The sequence below is a fragment of the Gambusia affinis genome, linkage group LG14, assembly GCF_019740435.1.
Source record: "Gambusia affinis linkage group LG14, SWU_Gaff_1.0, whole genome shotgun sequence".
Lineage (NCBI taxonomy): Eukaryota > Metazoa > Chordata > Actinopteri > Cyprinodontiformes > Poeciliidae > Gambusia > Gambusia affinis.
In genome coordinates, this window is record NC_057881.1 from 26,528,090 (window position 1) to 26,548,588 (window position 20,499).

The following is a 20,499-nucleotide window of genomic DNA, read 5'->3' on the forward strand; positions in this document are numbered from 1 at the left end:
ATGTATTCCTGCTTTTGTTTTTATTTCTGTAATTTTCGGTCCTCTATTCTATACTTCCAAAATTAACTTTTACATTGAGACAATGGAGCATGTATTGTTTTCTCCCAGTATACGGTCGAGAAAACAAATTGCAATGCAAATTGCAAATTGTGCATTGCAATTTGCAAACAAATTGCAATGCACATGCAAAGATCTTGCATGTGCACTACGGGCACATGCAAGATCTTTAGAACAAAGTTTTCAGTTCATAATATCATTCTTTTTTTTTTTTTTTGAAGTACCTTTAAAAGACGAAGTGAATGGGAAGAATATCGATTTTTGTCTATTTTCAAATATGGATCTAGCGACCCGATCTATACTCAATTCCCGTAGGTGGCGGTAATGGGCGAAAACGTTGCTTTGCCAAGCGCCATTAAACAAAAAGAAGAAATCGGGACTCTTTGTGTGCTAGTAACGCATTGGGTGTTGTGGTAGCTTCAACCATAAAATTGGTTTATAGCAGTTCTCTCTTTATTTTTTACTACAATATTCAAAACGTCGTACGCAATGAGGTAATTATGATTAAATTCTGTTTGGTATAGTTCATGCCTTAGGAGCAGTTTGTTTACTGATATAGATGATTATGCGTTAGTAGCCTAGCTTGGTTTAGCTTGCGCAGCTGAAGGCTAATTTGAAGTGAGCGCTGTAATTAATGTATGAAGCAGCATTGACCTAGAATTACTCCAAAGAAAGGAATCAGTTCTTCACTGAACCTCGATTCGTGGTTTTATGGTGTGCAGTAGGTTATCTGTAGTTATTGACATCCTTTTAGATTGACTCAGTGACTGTTAAATACGACAGTTTTTATAGGAGCTAATGAATTGCCCGTTTTATTTTATTTTTTTGACTAAAAGTTAAATTTTTAAAACCTAATTTTATTTTACTATGTATAAGTTAATGACTGGCGTTTTTCTCAAAATGCACGGCCAACGTGTCGTCCTAGTAGTCTAACGTTAGCGTCATGTGTTTCCTGTGCATAACATGTTTCTGTGTTAATATGCAGAGGAGACCGCGGCAGAGGCCGAGGGGGCCGCTTTGGGGGCCGTGGAGGATTGGTTCAGGGGTGAGTGTGTTGTTAAATAAGAAATGTGTATAATATAAATATATTAGAAACGGTGCACTGATCAGATTCACGGAAATTGTGTAACAGGTTTGCATCGGAAATTTTACGGGCCAAAGAGTGTAGAAGTTGCAAACTTGATGGTGCATTCATTGCAGGGTGATTTGATTGAATTATTTGATGTTTATTGCATTGTAAATAACTTGATAAAGAAAAAACCATATCTATCTGTTGTGTCTTTACTCCAACATAGTATATTTAGATAAAGATTCAACTTGGTGGTAAGGAAAAAGAACGTTACTTTACTTTTGTCTCACAGGTTACATATCAATGCACGGATTACTTCTAGGTAAACCCAGTAGCTAGGGGAGTGGTTCCGCTGAAGTAAATAGATCCACTTTATATACTACACTATCTACAATAAAATCTCCCTGTCTATATGTATTCTTGTTTTCTTTTTTATTATTATTATTTTTCAATTTTCTTTTTTCATTGATTTGTTGGAAATGAACATATTCATATTCAATCTGGCACCGGAAGGTCCACTACTAGCTGCCACTGCCACAATTTGCATTTGCTGTTTCTTTGCTCTTTGGAATATTTGCTCTGATGTTTACTTCTACAGCAAATGTAGAACCGCTAATGTTTTTGTACTCTTTTTTTTTTTTTTTTTTTTTTACTGTTTAGATATCGCCCATTTGTCCCACACATCCCATTTGATTTTTATGTGGTAAGTGATATAAATGCCATAACTGCACAGTGATAATGGACATTATAAGTAGATTGCAAAGCTAGTTTTTTAGATGTGAATGGGTTCTGTTGTATAGTGTTACACAATGATCACCATTAATCACACAATAACTGTCTTTTCCAACAATTATAATGAGCTGTTAGTGAAGTAGAAGCATTGATGAGCACCTATGAGTACTGAAGCAGTTTTCTGTTTGGCACCAGTGTGAGATGGCGTTCCCCAGAGTAAAGCCTATGCCTGACGAAACTGCTTTCAGCGAATGTCTCCTGAAGAGAAACCAGGATCTGAGCCCCACACCAGCAGAGCAGGTCTGCCTGCGTCAACGTACTATCAAATTTTTTAATCAGACATCATGCTCTCTGACAATCTGACCGCCTTCCTTTTCTGTATCTTTTAGTCCTCCATCTTATCTTTAGTCACAAAGATCAATAACGTCATCGACAACCTGATTGTAGCACCTGGGAATTTCGAAGTGGTAAGTAACACGTCTTACATGTAGACCAATTATTTTTTGCAAAAAGTAAGTATACTTTCCTGACAAACAAAAAATAAAATCTCTGTGCAACACTTAATAGCAAATTGAAGAGGTCCGTCAGGTTGGCTCATACAAGAAGGGCACTATGACGACAGGACATAATGTTGCTGACTTGGTTGTCATCCTAAAAATCCTCCCAACATGTGAGTAAAGGTTACAGTGAAGGAACTTAAGCTCTTTTTGTTGCTTATTCAGTATGTATCACTTCTCTAGTGTTACCTTTGAGTCATTATGGCTTCAGGTTTCTTATGCAGGCTGCAGTTTGATTATCACTATGTATTTTCCAAGTCTGAATGTCTTTGGAAAAATATCAATATTTCTGTACTGTATTCCTTATCCCATTGTCTAAATGTTATATTTTTTCATCCAGTTATTTCTCTTTTAATGAATAAGCACTGGAAAAGTATGAAATTTGATGAGAAAAATGTGTATGAACCCTGAAGCAATGGCTTTAAGCTTACTGATGATCTAACATAGTACTGGTTTCAGCCACTGATGTGTGTAGAGAAAAAAAACAATGAGAGATCAGTTCATATGGAAGTTTGTCTCAAAAAGATTCACAAAATGTACGACATAATTCATAAATGTGTATGAAACGATGCATAACTGCTTACCTAAATATTCACATGGATAAACAGTTTCTCAGTTTTACATGTTTCATGTTTACGCATGTTGTACACTTACAAATGTTGTGGTATGCTTTGTGAATTTTTAAAAAAATAATTTAGCTACATAAGTTCAGTCTAAAAATGTCCTAATACAAACTTTTAATCATCGCTATATGGTAATCAAGAGTTTTTATGGAAAGCCATAGGTAATTTAGTAATATGTGTGTATTAATCTTAAACAGTGGAGGCAGTAGCTGCTCTTGGAAACAAAGTTGTGGAGACCCTTCGCACCCAAGACCCCACAGAAGGTAAAGTCAGTGGGAAAAGACTGAAAAAGTTGTATCAATCCTTGGCATTTGCTACACTCCTTTAGGCTTTTTCTTAAAGTTGTGTTTATTATGTAAAAGTAGATTACACCTGTGAATACAATGGCAAAAAAACAATAAATCCAGTAACCAATAATTTCAGAAAAAATATGACATATCCATGTTACCAAACATCTGCTCACAAAGTCTTTCCTTCTTTCTTTTATTTGGATTTCTATTAGCTGTATCTACTCTCCCTGGGGTCCTGACATCCATCATAGACAAAAAAAACACATACCATACAGAGATCACACAATAAATTTAAAATAAAGGTAACTACAAGAAAAACAAATACAAGTAAAAAAAAAAAGGCCATAGATCAAACAGGAATTTTACAATAATGAAAAATATTCTACGAAAGAACATTCACTTCAATTTGTCAAACACATATACAGACATTTTGTTTTATAACACATTAGGTTCTAATCAATATAGGACAATATAACATTACAAAGAGTCATTTAGCCTAGTTGTTTTCTTGCAAATACCTTCTCAAAGCTGTTATACTGACCTGAAAAGAGTGATCAATGATTTGAAAAGAAAAATCCCCTTCTAAACAGGATGAGAATGCACAATTGAACTGAGTTGTGAAACATCAGACTTGTGCTTTGGGAGCAGCCCTTTAAACCACAATGTTGTGTTAGAGCAATAACTGTCTATAAGCATCTGCTTTTGGTTGCATATAAATGCATCACCATCGTGCTTGGAAATGAATTGTCAACATTTAAAACAATATTAGTAAATTAAGATTACATTAAATACAGTTGAAAGAGATCAGAATAAAAGCTGTTTTGCAAAGTAGAATAATTAGACTTTTATTGGGGGAATGAATAGTAACAAAGTTCACCACTGGATCTGGTTGGTTATTAATTCTTTATAAATCTGTAGACCAAGCTGGCTTCTTGCTCATGATTTCAGGTTCTCTGTTTGATGCTTGATGTCTCTTATCAGCTTTAGCCATGGACAGCCGCCCAACAATGTTCTGAGTTTTCTGACTTGTTTTAAAATTATCTGACAAATCATTTTTGAAAACTAATTCAAATTTAAATGAGCTGACATTTCTCTCCTCTAGTGTGATTCTGCAAAATTATTTAAACTCTTTGGTTAACATTAACCCCCTCAATCTCGTTTTCCTTGCAAATAATCCCTCAATAAATGGAGATTTGTTGTAAAACCTCTACCTTAACACTCATGTTAATTCTTGTTGGATTACTTAATTGTTTCTACTGATGCCTGGATTGGGCTGCCCTCCTGAAACAGACTGAACACTGAGTTTTTGTGTTCAGGACTTTTAGGGAAAAGTAAGGTTCCTGTGAATTGTATGTTCATAGGTAAAGACTTTTCTGAAAATGTATATCAATGTTAAATGTGAAAATTTTTTTTTGAAATATGGAAAATATCATCCAGTTCTACTTTTAATAGGTTGAGAACTATAAATAAAGATATTATTTGCTGTTACAGGAAAATTGCAAATAGAATCTAGGAACTTCTACTGTTTTGTACAATATTGAATCTAGATGGTATTTCTAATATTTTCTACATCACAAAATTTTTTGTTATTGATTTTTATCCTGTATTAAGTTTAAATTAACTGAAATAGTTTCATACCCTAAATGTCCTGTGTGTATGTCTATTTTCAGTGCTGTCCATGCTGACCAATGAGACGGGCTTTGAGATTAGTTCAGCTGATGCTACTGTTAAGATTCTCATCACCACCGTACCACCGAATCTTCGCAAGCTTGACCCAGAACTGCACTGTATGACCATTCACATCATGCATCATGTCATGTCCGACACATGTCTGCAGGGATGACTACTTTGTGCTGTGGCAGTGGGAATGAATGTGGTTGTATCAAAGTTAGCACCTAAAAAGAGTACCGTATTTTCACGACCATAGAGCGCACCGTACTAAAAGGCGCAGTCTCAGTTTTGTGTGCCATTACTGTATTTAACACACACATAAGGCGCACCGTGTTATAGGGCACGGGTTTTACATCAACAACACACACACAAGCATACAAGTGTGTATTTAAAAATAGAGTGGAAGCAAAACTGATTTTGGTTGTGCTTTATTTAAGTATTAATTACAAGGTACTAACATCAATCATCAATGTTTTACCGGTAATGTCATCAGTCAAACCCCTCGAAGTCCTCACCCTGTGTGTCTGAATTGAACAGCAGCGCTAAATTTCTATCTAACATGACAGGCTCACTTTCCTCACTGTCAGACTCACTTTCCGTGCCGTGCTGCTCCTCGGAAATGATGCCGGCTTTTGCGAACGCTCGAACAACAGTGTCAGCAGACACGTTAGCCCAAGCATGAACAATCCATTCACAAATTGTAGCGTAACTCGCCCGCCGCTGCCTTCCACTCTTGGTGAAACTGTGGTCTCCATCGGTCATCCATCGCCCCCACGCCGCTCGCAGCCTGACTTTGAACGGCCGGTTGACACCGATGTCCAGCGGTTGTATTTCCTTTGTCAGGCCTCCCGGAATGACAGCAAGCTCAGAGTTCATTTGCTTTACTTGTTTTTTAACATCGGAGCGGAAGGCGGCCAGCTTTTCATTATAATCCGCTGGAAGTTGCTGCGCTACCGTAGTCCTGGTCCGGATGGAAAAATGGCACCGTTTCATGAAACGAAAGCACCAAGACGGACCTCCTTGGAAATGTTCGATTTTCATTTCTTCTGCCAGCGATACTGCTTTTAGTCGAATGGTGACCGTCGAAACGCTTCTCCCACTCGTTCTTTGCTCGATGATCCACTGCTCCAGTCTTTCCTCCAACTCGGGCCACCTCGCCTTATGTCCGCGGAAACTCAGCTGCGTCTTCTTGACCTGTCGGAGCTCGTTTTTCAGCTTCCTCCACTTGCGAACCATAGATTCATTAATCTTAAATTCTCTTGCGGCTGCACGATTCCCATGTTCCTCCGCGTAGCTGATGGCCTTCAGTTTAAGCTGAGCTTCATATGCGTGTCTCTTCGCCATTTTTAGGGGTTGTTAAAACAACAATGTTCTGCATAACGCACATACCCGTTCTTTTATACACAATCCACGCCCACTTCACCCTTTAACGTTCTCATGGTGTTCTCTAATACGTCCGCCTTACAACACACACAGGGCGCACTGCACTATAGAGCGCACCTCACATTTTGAAGAAAATCTAAGACTTTTATGTGCGCCTTATGGTCGTGAAAATACGGTAATTGACATATTGTCTGTTCTATTAAAAAAAAGTTTAATATTTTTTAAATATAATTTTCTAAAGGAAAGTTGGTGACATTTGTATGTTTCTATAAATTAGAAGAAAAAAATAGCGTATGACAATTTTACACAGTTCAATGTTTTGATTAAACGTAAAAGTATTGGTAACCATATTCTTCTATTTAAAATTTATGATGACATACACTATGTTCTGACAGACTTAGAAGACAGAAGTGTCATGAATCTCAAGAAAATTTTAAATATTGGCTGTTGAAGCAGGTTGGATGGTACTCTTCAATAAAAATCACATTTACTATGTGTTAGTGGACATCAAGGTTCTACAGAGTGCCCTCGCTGCAATCCGCCACGCGCGCTGGTTTGAAGAGAATGCTTCTCAATCAACGTAAGAACATTTCTGTGAACACACATCACAGCTCTTTTTTCTGTACTGACTCCTACATTACAATTCCAATCACCTAAACTTTTCTATTTTGTTTTTAATCTTTAGAGTCAAGGTATTGATCCGCCTCCTGAAAGATCTAAGGGCTCGTTTCCCTGGTTTTGAGCCTCTCACTCCATGGATCCTGGACCTACTCGTAAGTTCCATTGATCTGACGTTTTATAAACTGTATTGTTCTAAACATGTCAATTAGTAAAGTGTTTCCTGAAATGTTGACTTGTGAAAACATGGGATTCTTTGCTGACTTAAGCTATTGTGCTTAAGTCTGCCACAAGTGATGTAGGAGGACATCACTTATAGCAGATCTAGCTGTTATTCAAGCTGTGCAGTACAAACGCATAAGCATGCTATTGTTAAAACTTTATTGGGCATTCTTTTGACTTGTATGTGTTTGTTTTTAATTAATTGTGTATATTGAGAATCTTTCCAGTTACTCAAGGTTGATGTCAACTGTAAAAGCAACCATCCGTCCGTTATTCAGCAAACGTCTGTTTGAGGTTGTGGTTTTTTTGTAGAAAGACACACTCCTCTTCCTTCACATTCAAAAACAGAACAATATCACCCACTTTTGAAGTTGCAGTGTGCAAGTTTTATAATAAATATTTTTCACATGCATTTTTTTTTAAACTCTCACTATGTTGTGACAATATAGTACGAGACAGATAATCTGTGAAAAAATTAGGCTCCTTTGTGTTCTCCCATTTTTCCCAGTGCTAAAAATAGAAATACACAACTTGGTCAGAAACAACCAATCATAGACAGGAGAAGAGTTTTAGACCCCTTTCCTGGGTAGGAGAAGGTTAGCCTCCAGTGTACCTCAGAACAAGGATCTTTTGCACGATTGCGTATGCGCTGCACACAGATTCCATTTGCTCTCTGCTATGCTACAACTTCTCTCTGTCAGCAGAGCCTTTTGGAAATGCTCAGGCTAGTTGGCATGGTCACTGGTGGCAGCAGATAAGCAGTTTGCACAAGAGAATTGTAAAAACACGTCATGCAAAGCTGGTCATTGTTCTATGCATTTGTGAAACAAGATTCATTCTTTGACAGGAAACCAGTATGCTCCCCAGTATGTGGAGCAATGTGTGATATTTAACTGAAATGGTTAGGCCATAGGCACACAAAACAGCTAGTACATGAGATTGATCGACAGTGCTAAGACACTCCTCCATATTTATTTTGGCAATGTTATGTTGATTGTGTTCCAGGGTCATTCTGCTGTGATGAACAACCCATCCAGGCAACCCCTGTCTCTGAATGTAGCCTACAGGTCTGTTCTTAATTAAGGGGTTCTTACACCTCCCACCACTTTTTAAGCATTTTCAAATTATATTTAAAACACGTCCAGGTAGTAATAGGAACAGCAAATTGTGCATAAAAATGTCAAATTCCATGGGGAGGGGATAGTACAAGACGTTATGCAAGTTATCACCAGTGGGTCCTTAGCTTCTACCTTGTGTCCCTTTAAATCAGGAGTGCTCAGTACATCAATCGCAGGAAGATTTTGTGGCAGTAGGTGACAAACTAAACGGAGTCATCTTAGTGAATATCAAAAATATTCACTAAGCTCCAAACCATTTGTAACTTTATTAAAGAATAAGTATTCAAATTAATGACCCAATAAAAATAATAATCTCAGTAATTATTGTTTCAAGTAGGTGGAGTGCAATTCTGTGTGCTTCGGTCCCATTACCAAAAATAATGAACAAGGGCAACTCAAAGACTGACCCTGACTAGCAAAGCAGGAGCTTAAAATTAGCTAATCAACCACCTATGTTCAGGGAGCGCTTACCAAAAATCACAAAATAAATATCAAACATGAAAACCTAATATTGTAACGGACTGAATGCTACGTTTTTAAGATAACATCTGCTCTGCTTGTGGAGGGCAGCTGGTTGCCAGGCAACGGGTGTGCTTAAATAACAGAGAGAGCGTAAAAAGCTAGGAGTAGTTTTGAGTTGATCACCTATTCGAGTTTTTTACCTTTGTTTACCTTTCCTGTGGCGCATTACAGCCGTTGTAATTTCTGAACAAACTTGGACTAATTACCTCGTCCCTTTGCTAGTATATGTCATTTACAATAAACATCAAAAACGGTACATATGTTTCATTAAGTATTTAACAAACAAATGGCTTTTGCCGTGATAACTATGTGAAATAAAATGACTAATATTTTTAAAAAATTGTTTGGTGCTCTCTTGCTCTTGCTTTGAGCTCAGAATCTGAGAGGCTTTTTCTCTATCAAACATGCTATTTAGTGTTGTCTCTTAGTTTAAATATTGATATTGAGATTTTCTGCAAAATGACAACCTTTTCAAACTTTATAGCACCTGTTGGAAAACATCCCATCTTCAGAAGATGTGCTTTTATCTTAACATTGCTCTTTGGTTCTTCCTGTCAGTATAAAATTTCTAATATTGAGGTCATCAAACCAAAGATCTGCCATAACTGACTGATACCTAGTGCCCTCAGGTTTGCAACCAGCGCCTGACTATGAAAAACCAGCGACCTCCTCACAGTGTCAAAATTTCACTGAGGAAGAAACTGCATTAGGTTTTGTATCCCTTTTATATGTCCACTATAATTGATGTATATTTGCATATAAGATAAGTTAATAGAGTTTCAATTAAAAATTTTACATTTTTATATCATGTGGTAGATCCCGGTTGGCTGATGAGAGAAAAAGTAGATCTTGGTCTCAACAGGTTTGGGCATCATTGCTTTAAATAGATTTGATCATTTTCACACAAATTGTTTAAATGAGCTTAACTCTGATTTATTAATCAATAAGCCTGGAAAAAACACTAACATTTAAATTTAAAGAACAAATCAATGATAATCCATATTCCAATAAAAAAGACTGCAATTTGATTATTGTAATTGGGGGTGCTATTTTTAAACTCTTAGCATACAGTACATTATTTGCTTAACAATAATGCCTTGCTTAATTCTAGGGTTGTTGTAAAGGATTATTTTAGGAATCAAGTATTCTATTATTCTGACAAGTAATGGAATAAAAATTTTATAAAATAAAATATTGGTAAATCCTACTATAAACAGCAGTATTATTATCGGATATTAATATCAGCTCCAATTTCTATATTTGTACATCCCTAGAATTGCTTTTCGGTAGTTTAGAAAATTAACTGTAAAAATAGTACCTCACTTTTTAAGTTGACCTGGACAAAAAAATGAACAAAAATCTGAAATATTCAATTTAATAATAAAAAGGCAGGCTCACAAAGACGCTTCTAAACAATTTCTATACACAAGTCTTTAGTTTATGAATTCATCTTCAGTTAATTTAATAGGTGAACTCTCCAAGCCATTTGTAACTTCTACATCCATATGAGGGACTGGATTTGGCTCCTTCATCATACACAGAAACACATCTGCCTGCCACAACGCATTCTACCGACCCATTTTTTGCGACAGGGGTGGTATTAAATTTCTTTTCCGTTTATTTTTCTTTAAAGCTACACTTACGTTAAGCATCAACTACAGAGCAGTAGCAAGCTGTGTTTAGTTTATCCGCTCACCTGTATAAATACCACAATCTTGCCCGCCGTTCACTCTGAACCAGGCACCAGCCCCAGGAGGAGAAAGGCTGCTATACACCATGCATCGCACTAGTCAATTTAAGGATGCTTATTGATCCCCCCAAAAATGATAAAAAAATAACTCAATGAAATACTCCCGGACCAAACCTAAAAATTTAACTTTGTGCTACTAGCACTTAGCTTTCGTCAACAACTCATAGGCAGAAGTGAGAGTGTTGTGCAACAGAAATAATCACCAGACCGAAACACGGTGTGCTAAATAATAAAACAATTTAACAAAACTTTGAGGCAGGTAATTTTCCTCGAGGATGGAAGAAAATTGCTGCAGCTAAAATTTAAGTATTATTTGGTTTTTACTTATACTATTAGCTTTTGGTGTTTTTGCCACCTTTATATTTGTCCTATTATTTTAACAACCCTAACTTAATTTTATTTTTTATTTTATTATTTATCTACCTGTGATGTTTGTTGTGATTCACTTTGGTCAGCTGAGGCTGTTGTAAATGTGCTATATAAATAAACTTTGACTTGACTTAAGGAATTTTAATAATTGGCTGTTGAATACTTGAATCATTCGAGGAATTATTACAGCTCTTAATATTATAAAGTTAGTAAAAGAAGATTGTACAAACACAACACATTTTCCAAAGCTGCTGATTAGCTATTCTTTGTGCTGTACAATTGTGGAACAGTATTCTTTCTTTGACTGGACACCAATATGTGGAGCAATGTGTGATATTTAATTATACACAACTGTCAATAGTTTTCTGTCAGGTTATTTGATTTAAAATGTTGGCAAGCAAATAAGGTATGCAGTCTTAGTTTTGTTTTTGAGATATTTGTTTGCCTTTACATCAGAATGTTTTCATACTTTCAGTGCTGGGCCTACATCAATAACAGTGCAAATCTCAGTATAGAGGATCTTGCTGAATACTAGTTGGAAAAGTGCACTTCATGAGCACTGCATACTGTGTATACTTTGAAATTAGAATCTGCTACCCCCTATGTGGATTTGTTGAAGTATTGACATACTTTGTAACAAAAATGTGTATGCTTCTCAAAATCTGCACACACTAATCTGTCTAAATAGAAACATTGTTCTGAATTTGTTTAGGCGTTGCCTTCAGATGTTGGCTGCTGGTCTCTTTCTTCCTGGCTCTGTGGGAATTACTGACCCCTGTGAAAGTGGAAACTTTAGGGTGCATACAGTCATGACTCTGGAACAACAGGTAAATGCTTGGCACTGTGGATTACTGCGGGACATCCATGATGTTGGTCAATATTTATTATTATTAATTTTCTCTTAATGTAGGATTCAGATAAATATCTTGCAAATAGAAAAAATAAACTTGCCGCAAGAGCGGTTGTAGACACAAAGCAGCTGAACAGAAGACAGGACTGAAACATGACAACCTGATAATGATTTTTTTTGTTTTTCTTTAGGATATGGTGTGTTTCACTGCGCAGACATTAGTAAGGGTGCTCTCTCATGGAGGTTACAGAAAGATCCTTGGCATGGAGGGAGATGCCAGCTGTAAGAAAATGGCTTTTCTTTGCTGCCTCCTGGAAACAAGAAGGATTTCTGATTTAACAGACCATTTGTCATTATGTTTCAGTTGGAATCGTTTATTTTTTATTTAGAATTACCTGTAGGCAAACCAGAACATATTTAAGCATATGAAACGTTTATGCTTGTGAATTTCACAAAGAAAATTAGAACATATTGGTTTCAAATTATTAATTAAAGAAGAACTTTTATAGATATCAAAAGGAAAACATACATAATAATATTTGGGAAATGTGTTCAATCCCTCATGTCTTTTGTCAGCTTCAGTCTTTCCAGTTCTCTATAGATGATCTTCCCCATCTCAGCATCCATCTCTTATCACACCAAACCTGCTCCATCCTTCTGTACATCTATGAAGCTTTTCTGTTGTTTTGCTCTTTCTCAAATCCTGGCAATTCTGATCTTCATTACATCCTTTATCCAAAATGTCCACTGTCCTTCCTATCAAACAGTTCTAAGTAACAGACTTCAAACTAAGAATGATGCTCTGTTTTTAATTCAAATTATACAGGTACCAGATTAAACTGATGTTATTTACATTTGTTGTTAAAATATTATTTAGAATGTTTACATGGTCACAGTCTTGAACATAAACCAAGCTATATTTATACTGTATGACAAAGCTGTTGCCTTTCTGTTTATCTGTAATATAATGTAGATCAACTTTTTTTCCCCTCAGAGGATGATTTGAACTGCACTTCAATTTTTTGGTTAATGCCTCATGAGTACTAGCAAATCAGTTACTGTGCCAAACACAGTAACTGATTATTATCCCAGCAGAAGGATCATTGTTGTTCTGATGGTTTTATTTTTTTACCATTTTAGGTTTTAATCATAAATGGATATTTAAAATGTAATTGAGTACTTGCACTTCTCTTTAAAAATATACCCATAAAAGTTCGAGTTTTTTAAAGCAACAAGTACCAAGTACATACAAATACAAATTTCATTCAATTGCTTTAGTTTGAGTAAATGTAACTAGTTATTTTCCACATTGGATGGGTGTACTGCTGCCTTTTGAGCTTTAGCATCACCACCCACCTTTCTACATCTGCAGAACTGGAAATCAAAAGCTGGTTACAAATAGTGGGCCATATAGTGATATTGCCCTAGGTTCAGGATGAGTTTTGGTCCTTTGTGAAAATCTGTTTTAGTTTTTAGTTGCTTTCCTTACAACTTTCCTTACAATTTCAGATAATCAGTTAAATATTTTATGTTTAGTCACAAATCTAAACAAAAGATTAAGTCTAAACTGTTCTTTCCCAGATTTGGCCATAGAAATGTCTACATGGGATGGAGTAATTGTCACTCCATCAGAAAAGGCATATGAGAAACCCCCAGAAAGAAAAGAAGAGGAGGATGAAGGCCTGGAAGAAGGAGGAGATGGAGAAGATGAGAGCATGGAGACACAGGAGTAGGAAGGTTAGAGCAGCTTGAAACATTATTGAAACCAAAACACAGCTTTTGCTTTCATTTGCGTCTTCAGAAGGGGATGAATCTCTGTAATACAGTGCAACAGAAAAGGTTGCATTGTTGAAAAATGTTTGTTGTTTCAACAAGCGTCATCATTTCTGAAATGGGGTCAACACTAAATGTTTGACCTATCAAAATGTAAGTGTTCCTTTGTCTGGCCGTAGCTTCTTTACACTCATAGTCTGGTTAATAACTTAATATTTTATAAAATAATTTTCACTTTTTTCCATTTTATTTGTATGGAGTGAAAATAGTCTCAAAATACCTGAGCGTGTGTAATACTGGATTTATATCTGTGTAAGCAATTTTGTGTGTAATTTTGAATGGTTGTATCTGTGAAACATGATTTATAAACTGTAAAGAGGAAATTTGTGCTTATCTCTGGGTACTTGTATGTGGTTAAATGCATACACAAAAATTAAGAAATTCCTAAAACAAAATAAAAGTACACACACAATTGCAATTTCTTCAAACATTAAATTTCTGCACACAGATTTTTTACTTCAATCTCACAAATCTGATTATTCCGAATTCAAACCTCCTACACCTACAAATGTCTAAGTATGCACGAGTCGCCTAATACACACAGACAGAACTGCATTTATGCACAGATTTGGTTAGAGTGCACAAGGATTTTTGAGACTCATTTCACACTTCCGATTAGGCCTGTCGTGATAAACAATAAATCAATTAATCGCTCAATAAATGAAAGTTATCTAGCAACAAACTAACAGACAAACTAGCAGACAACAAACCGTAGGTGTAACGGGTTCAATCGGGAACACACAAGCAACACACCACACACAGATTTCTCTCACCGGCATTCAGATTTCAGTCAGAAAATTCCATAAAAGCCCACTATATCACATGTGAATTTAGAGTAAACAAACACGGCTGATGACGTAAAAGCAATAGCGATAGTTTGTGAGCTTATTTAAGCAATAAAAGGTGCAACAAAAAGAAAAAGCGTTGGATAAAAGAGTGGAGGATGGGGCTTTATTTGATGTGGAGGTGAGTTATTCTGTTTTTTTTTCGTCTTTACCATTTGTGTGTTTAAGCTTTATTGCTTAATTAGTATTTACCATTTTAATGTTGAAATTACATTGAGAACCATGGACACAAAATAATGGCTAAAAGTCCAGATAACTAATTTTAAAATCAGGCATTAATCAATGTTTTACTAGAAGCTACCTGCAATGCATGTGGCTAGTGTCAGTGTAAAATCCTGAATGAATGAATAACCTCATCATTATAACCTATTTATGTACCTTTAACGATGAACAGCTGAAACGTTACTGGGTTTATCAACTGTGGAGGCAGTTTCGCTCCAACTCCTCTCCTTGTCATTTCTGTGGATATCATTAATGTTTATGTTGAATAAACATTAATGTTGTTTCCACATGTCATCTCTGATGTCGCTGAACTTTGGGTTGCACCGTGTCAGCAGTTTGGGATCCCCTCCGTGCCTTCCCCTCAATCCGTCCTTTTTGATTGGCTACCTGTCACATTCTTTATTTTTATTTATTTTTTTTGTCTCTCTCTCTCTACTTTTTTTTCTGAGTTTTTGCGGCATTAGTGGCCCGTATTTTTTGTGACAGTAGGCAGCCAGGAAGGAGGGCGAAGAGAGGGGGGAGGACATGCGGCAAAGGTCGCCGGGACCGGGAGTCAAACGCGTGATGTCTGCGTCAAGGACTTAGGCCTCCAAATGTGGGGTGTGCTAACCCCCTGCGCCACCACAGCATGCCCTGGCTACCTGTCACATTCAACTGGTTGCAATCTTGCTCCCAGTCGGGGAAAACACCACACTGTGAAATGATAAACTGGCCAAGACAATCCAACATGTTGAATATGCCTGATTTAGATTGAATATGCCTGATTTAGTCGGTAGAACCTCGAGCAGCCTCGAGGTTCTACCGACTGGACCCAATCAGTTGGAACACACCACACACTACAGGATGGGTTACAGTTATTGCAAGTGACAATCTTAGAACGATGGTCATTCAAAGATTGTCGTAAGGGGAAAATCGGGGCAAAAAATCGTGTAGTGTGAACTGGGCTTAAGGGAGGAGTGAGCTATTGCATCAAGTTGTCGGATATGCCTGTCTTCTCTATCTAAATCTAATGATTATTGAAGGGCAATATAGTATACAGACTTCATACTCTTTTGGTTGAATGCAGTATTTATTTTGATTTTATGTTGGTTAGTTTTTATTCAAGTGCATTTTTTGTAAATGGAGACTGAGTCAATTTTAGTTTTGCTTTTGGTTGTTTTGTTTATTTTGTTTACCAGTTCCAGTGTTAAATGTTCTTTAGAAAATAAGTTGTATCTATTTTTGGCAAGATATCGCTTGGATTATTATGTCATTACCATTACATCAGTTTAAAATGGTCTTCAAACAATATCATTTATCACAGTAATTTTTGAGACAATTAATTGCTCAGAAAAATTTGTTAACATGACAGGCCTACTTCCGACAGCCTCAGATTCTTGCGTAAGTGGTGCGTTTAATGCTGGAAGCCAGCTGGGTCACCTGATTTTTGTGATACTTTTTTTTGTGTGTTTTTATCCTCTGAATGTCTGTCACTGTGCTTGTGCCAAAGAGGCAAAGATGTTTGCCACTGACGAATCTGATTTTGACAGTTACGGAACCTGAAAATTACTTGTATCTTTACAATATATAAGTAGAATTTTTTTTATTTTATTTTGATTTGTATGTGTTAAATGTTTTGCTGTGAAGGCTATTTTGGCAGCGATGCTTTAAATAAATGTATAAAATACTTATTTTTTTTAAGTATGTGTTCAGTAGCTGTTAATTCTCAAAATATCAATTGCAAAACAAATTTGATGTGAAAATCTAAACCATCTGAATATATTTTACCATCTGCAGGAGAGAAGTTAAGGGGGGCAAGAAGGAAGGGTTGTGGGGGGCGAAGGAGAGAAGTTGAGGGGGTTGCTAGCGTATTGTTAAAGTGCGGGGGGGTTGGCGGGGACAGACAGCATATTGCAAGAAGGGGGAGGAGGTTTGACTAACCCCCCCTATTCAAAACAACCAAAAATAAAATGGATTCTCAGTCTCCAAAAATCTACTTGAATAAAATCACCAAAGTGTAAATAAATACTGCATTCAACCAAAAGAGTGCAGATTATGAAGTCTGTAAACCATATTGTCCTTCAGTAATCATTAGATTTAAATAGAGAAGATGGAACATCGACTACCTGATGCAATAGTTCACACTACACGTTAGTTCACTCCTACATTTTCCCCTTAAGACAATCTGAGAACGTTGATCGTTCTAAGATTGTCGTTTGTGATTTCGCAACTGATCATCCTGTAGTGTGTTACAGTAGATTGTCATGGCCGCTCTGATCTAAATCAGGGGGTTTTCCCCGCCTGGGAGTGGGGAAAACAGCCTGTTGAATGTGACAGGTAGCCAATCAAATATCACGGATTCTCCTCCTGCTTTCTGAGGGGAAATTACAGAGGGGAATCCCAAACAGCTGACACGGCACAACTCGAAGTCCATCGGACATTGGAGATGATATGTGGAAACAACATTAATGTTTATAAAACAATTAATGCAAAGAATATAGAAATGAGGAGGGGAGGAGTTGGAGCAAAATTGTTACACAGTTGATGAACCCGGTAACTTTTCAGCTGTTCTTCCTTAACGTGACATAAATAGTTTATAATGATTTTCATTCAGTCAGGACGTTACACTGACACTAGAGCCACATGCACTGCAGGTAGATTGTAGTAAAGCATTGATTAATGCTTGGTTTTAAAATTAGTTAACTGGACTTGTAGCCATTATTTGTGCCCATTGTTGGACACCACACAGCAGGATCGAACCATTATACCTAGGATTTCTGTCGGTTAATGTGTGATCTCTCAGGTTTTGAAAATGGGCCGACAATCGGCCGACAGCTCTAAGTAGTGTGAACTGGACATTACACTGAGGAAATGAGGAAGGGAGGATCAGTGGAGAGCAGCGGAGTTGAACCTTTTTTCATTTAGTGTCATCAGCAGAAAGAAAAAAAGGCTGGAAGAGACGATACTGGAGATAATTAAAGTGACGTCGATAGTTTTAATTTATTGTACAATTAATTGATATATCGTTTATTGCGACAGACCCAACAAGAAATAAAAATGAAAAATCTGGGTGAAGCAAATTTTATTTGTGCGTGTTACAAATGTAATAGCTACAAATTGCTCACAGTTAAAGCACTTTTGACTACAAAAATAGAAAATTTTGCTTCCCATCTTCATAAAGACACCAACCTTTTGCATGTACTCCAAATGGTTCAAGAACAGCAGCGGATTTAATTTGGGTATACCTTTTCATATGTTTTTGGTGATTTTGGGGTGAGGATTAAGGGGTTAATCAACTTGACAAGAACAATGAAACCAGGTTTGTCCTGGTTTGCAGATTAAGTTTTGTTTTTTTTCAAGGGCTGATGAAATGGGGTCTTTGTGCATTTCACTCAGACACAAATACAGTTTGAACTGAAGATTTTGGAGGCTGTGTGAACATTAGTCTAAATCATTATTTATGCGGAGAAGTTAAAATAGATAAAGACGGTCCCTTTCAGTTTCTTCTGGTGAGTAACGTCTAGCAGCAGATGACGTTCCTGGCAGGTCCAGGTCTACCTTCATTACTGCTTAAGAAACAAAATATGGTTACTGTGATAGTGACCAACATCCAGCTACATTATCAATTATAATTAATTAAATTGACCATTATATTTGGAAATATGTGATTAAGGATTAATAAGTAAATTAACTGCAGGTAAATGGCTGTTGTCTTGTCTGATGCATGTGCCCTATTTACACAAATACAAAGTAAATTTATACACAGAGATGTATATCGATATATCTCTGCATATAAATACAGAAATGCCATCATCTCGGGTGGTTTTCTGACTGCTTTCGCCTGACAATAAATAAAGAGCAGATGATCCATCTGTGCTGAAGTGTTGACACTAACGATACTAGACTTAGCTACGAACAACTAAAGTAGCATAGCTCACATCTAGATATTCGCTCCCAGTAACAGAAAAATATGAGGACAGAGTATCAAACTATCAGACATATAAAACGTAATTTGAAATTATCTAAGATAACTCGATGTGTCCTTTTCAATGGAGAGCAAAGCGTGCAGGTTTACCTTTTATTTACTTCTGAGGGCACACCACTGGGATGCTCCCTCTTCTATGACAGCCTGTTTTTTCACCCAACGAAACATTCTGCCACCCTGTATTCATTTTTTAAACCATATAATCTCATCTGTACCACTCAAAAATACACAATATGTCTACAAACAATTTTGGAGTATTATTAAGAAGTGCTGAGATATTTTGTTTTCCAACGAAATAACATCTTTGCTACTTCAGCACAGTGACAGACATTCAGAGGGTAAAAACACTAGACTCTAAGCAAAAATGCTGGGTTTCCACCAGCATTTAAGTGCACCACTTGCGCACAAATCTGACGCTGTCGGAAGCAAAATATGAGTCTCAAAAATCCTTGTGCGCTCTAACCGGATTTGTGCGTAAATGCAGTTTTGTCCTTGTGTATTAGGCGACTCGTGCATACTTGTAAGTATGTGGTCAAATGCATACACCAAAATTAAGAAATTACAAATACGAAATAAGTACACACACACAATTACAATTTCTACAAACATTAATCTTCTGCACACAAATTTTGTAACTTCAACGTCACAAATCTGATAATTACGAATTCAAACCAGTTACGCACAAATGTCCTCTTTAGGGTTTACAAATTATGTTTTACAGATACAACTATCCAAAGTTACATACAAAGATGCTTACACTGATTACAACTCTAGTATTACACACACGCACACAAGTATTTTGATGCTATTTTCACTCCATATATTTCTGCCTGATTTCAATTAATGTATGTTAGCGCAGATTGCCATGATGGTTTTTCAGACCCCAGTTTCAAATGGGGTTATGTTTTTTCAAAATACAGCATGGGTCAGCATTCCCTTTTTAATCTTTGATATTCTCTCTATGGAGAACCTTCCCTCACACTGCATTGTGTGTGGACATGGCTGCCATGGCTTACAAAAATGCCAATAAATGAGTAATTACAGTGAAGGGAATGTTAAGGCCCTTTCATCTGCTGTCACACAGTTTTAGTTTAGTTTACACAAAATTATTTTGTACCTGGGTCTATAATATCAGAATTTACAAGGGATTATTTTGTGCTTTTGTTCAGCGTCATAGTATCATGTTGTGTTAAATGATGGTTCTTTAAGAACCCTCCAAAATGACCATGTCTGTATTGCTGTTTTTTCATTCACAGTGAACTTGGCTGATCTTAATAAGGGTGATGTGGGGTACATTGAGGAACCTATCAGAGGAGCTCCCTTGGAAGCCAGAATTTTCTGAAAATGGAACTGTATTGTCCTTTAATTATTAAGATGTTTTTCTTTCCCTTGATTTGGTTTTATATTTGTCTTTGTAAAAGTTGAATAAACATGTTTTCAGATTGGGTTATGTGTTTGTTCATGAAACAATCAAGTGAAATATGAAAATAGCAGAGCATCATCCAAACAAAGCAAAGCATAACTGCACAGTAAAGTTAAGGAATGATTTCTAACTGACCCTAGAGACATCCCTTACACAATGTTTTAACCAACATGCAGTGTCAGCAGTGTGTTGAGTTTCCTTAGCATAACAAGCACCGTCTTTGCTGAAGTGATAATAGACTAACTGCTAACATCCAATCTTTACACGACAGTTGATTGACCCACAGCACATTTTTTGCTTAGCAGCACCAATACTTTGCTTCTAGCAAAATTAAATCTATTATGTTAAAGCTTTTTTTAAGGTTCTATTGGCTCTAGTGGC

At 36.6% G+C, this 20,499-nt stretch overlaps 1 protein-coding gene across 1 annotated transcript; it reads left to right on the top strand.

The window, feature by feature from the left end:
- The first annotated feature begins 388 nt into the window (after positions 1–388).
- Positions 389–20,142, top strand: ilf2 (interleukin enhancer binding factor 2). Its single transcript, XM_044139144.1, has 15 exons — positions 389–551; positions 1,043–1,102; positions 1,787–1,829; positions 2,054–2,158; positions 2,248–2,325; positions 2,426–2,528; positions 3,236–3,301; positions 4,999–5,115; positions 6,884–6,962; positions 7,068–7,155; positions 8,228–8,289; positions 11,694–11,808; positions 12,023–12,113; positions 13,413–13,568; positions 19,952–20,142. Exons 1-14 carry the CDS (start codon positions 547–549, stop codon positions 13,562–13,564), a joined length of 1,164 nt encoding a protein of 387 aa, XP_043995079.1. The 5' UTR covers positions 389–546; the 3' UTR covers positions 13,565–13,568; positions 19,952–20,142.
- Positions 20,143–20,499: the final 357 nt, after the last annotated feature.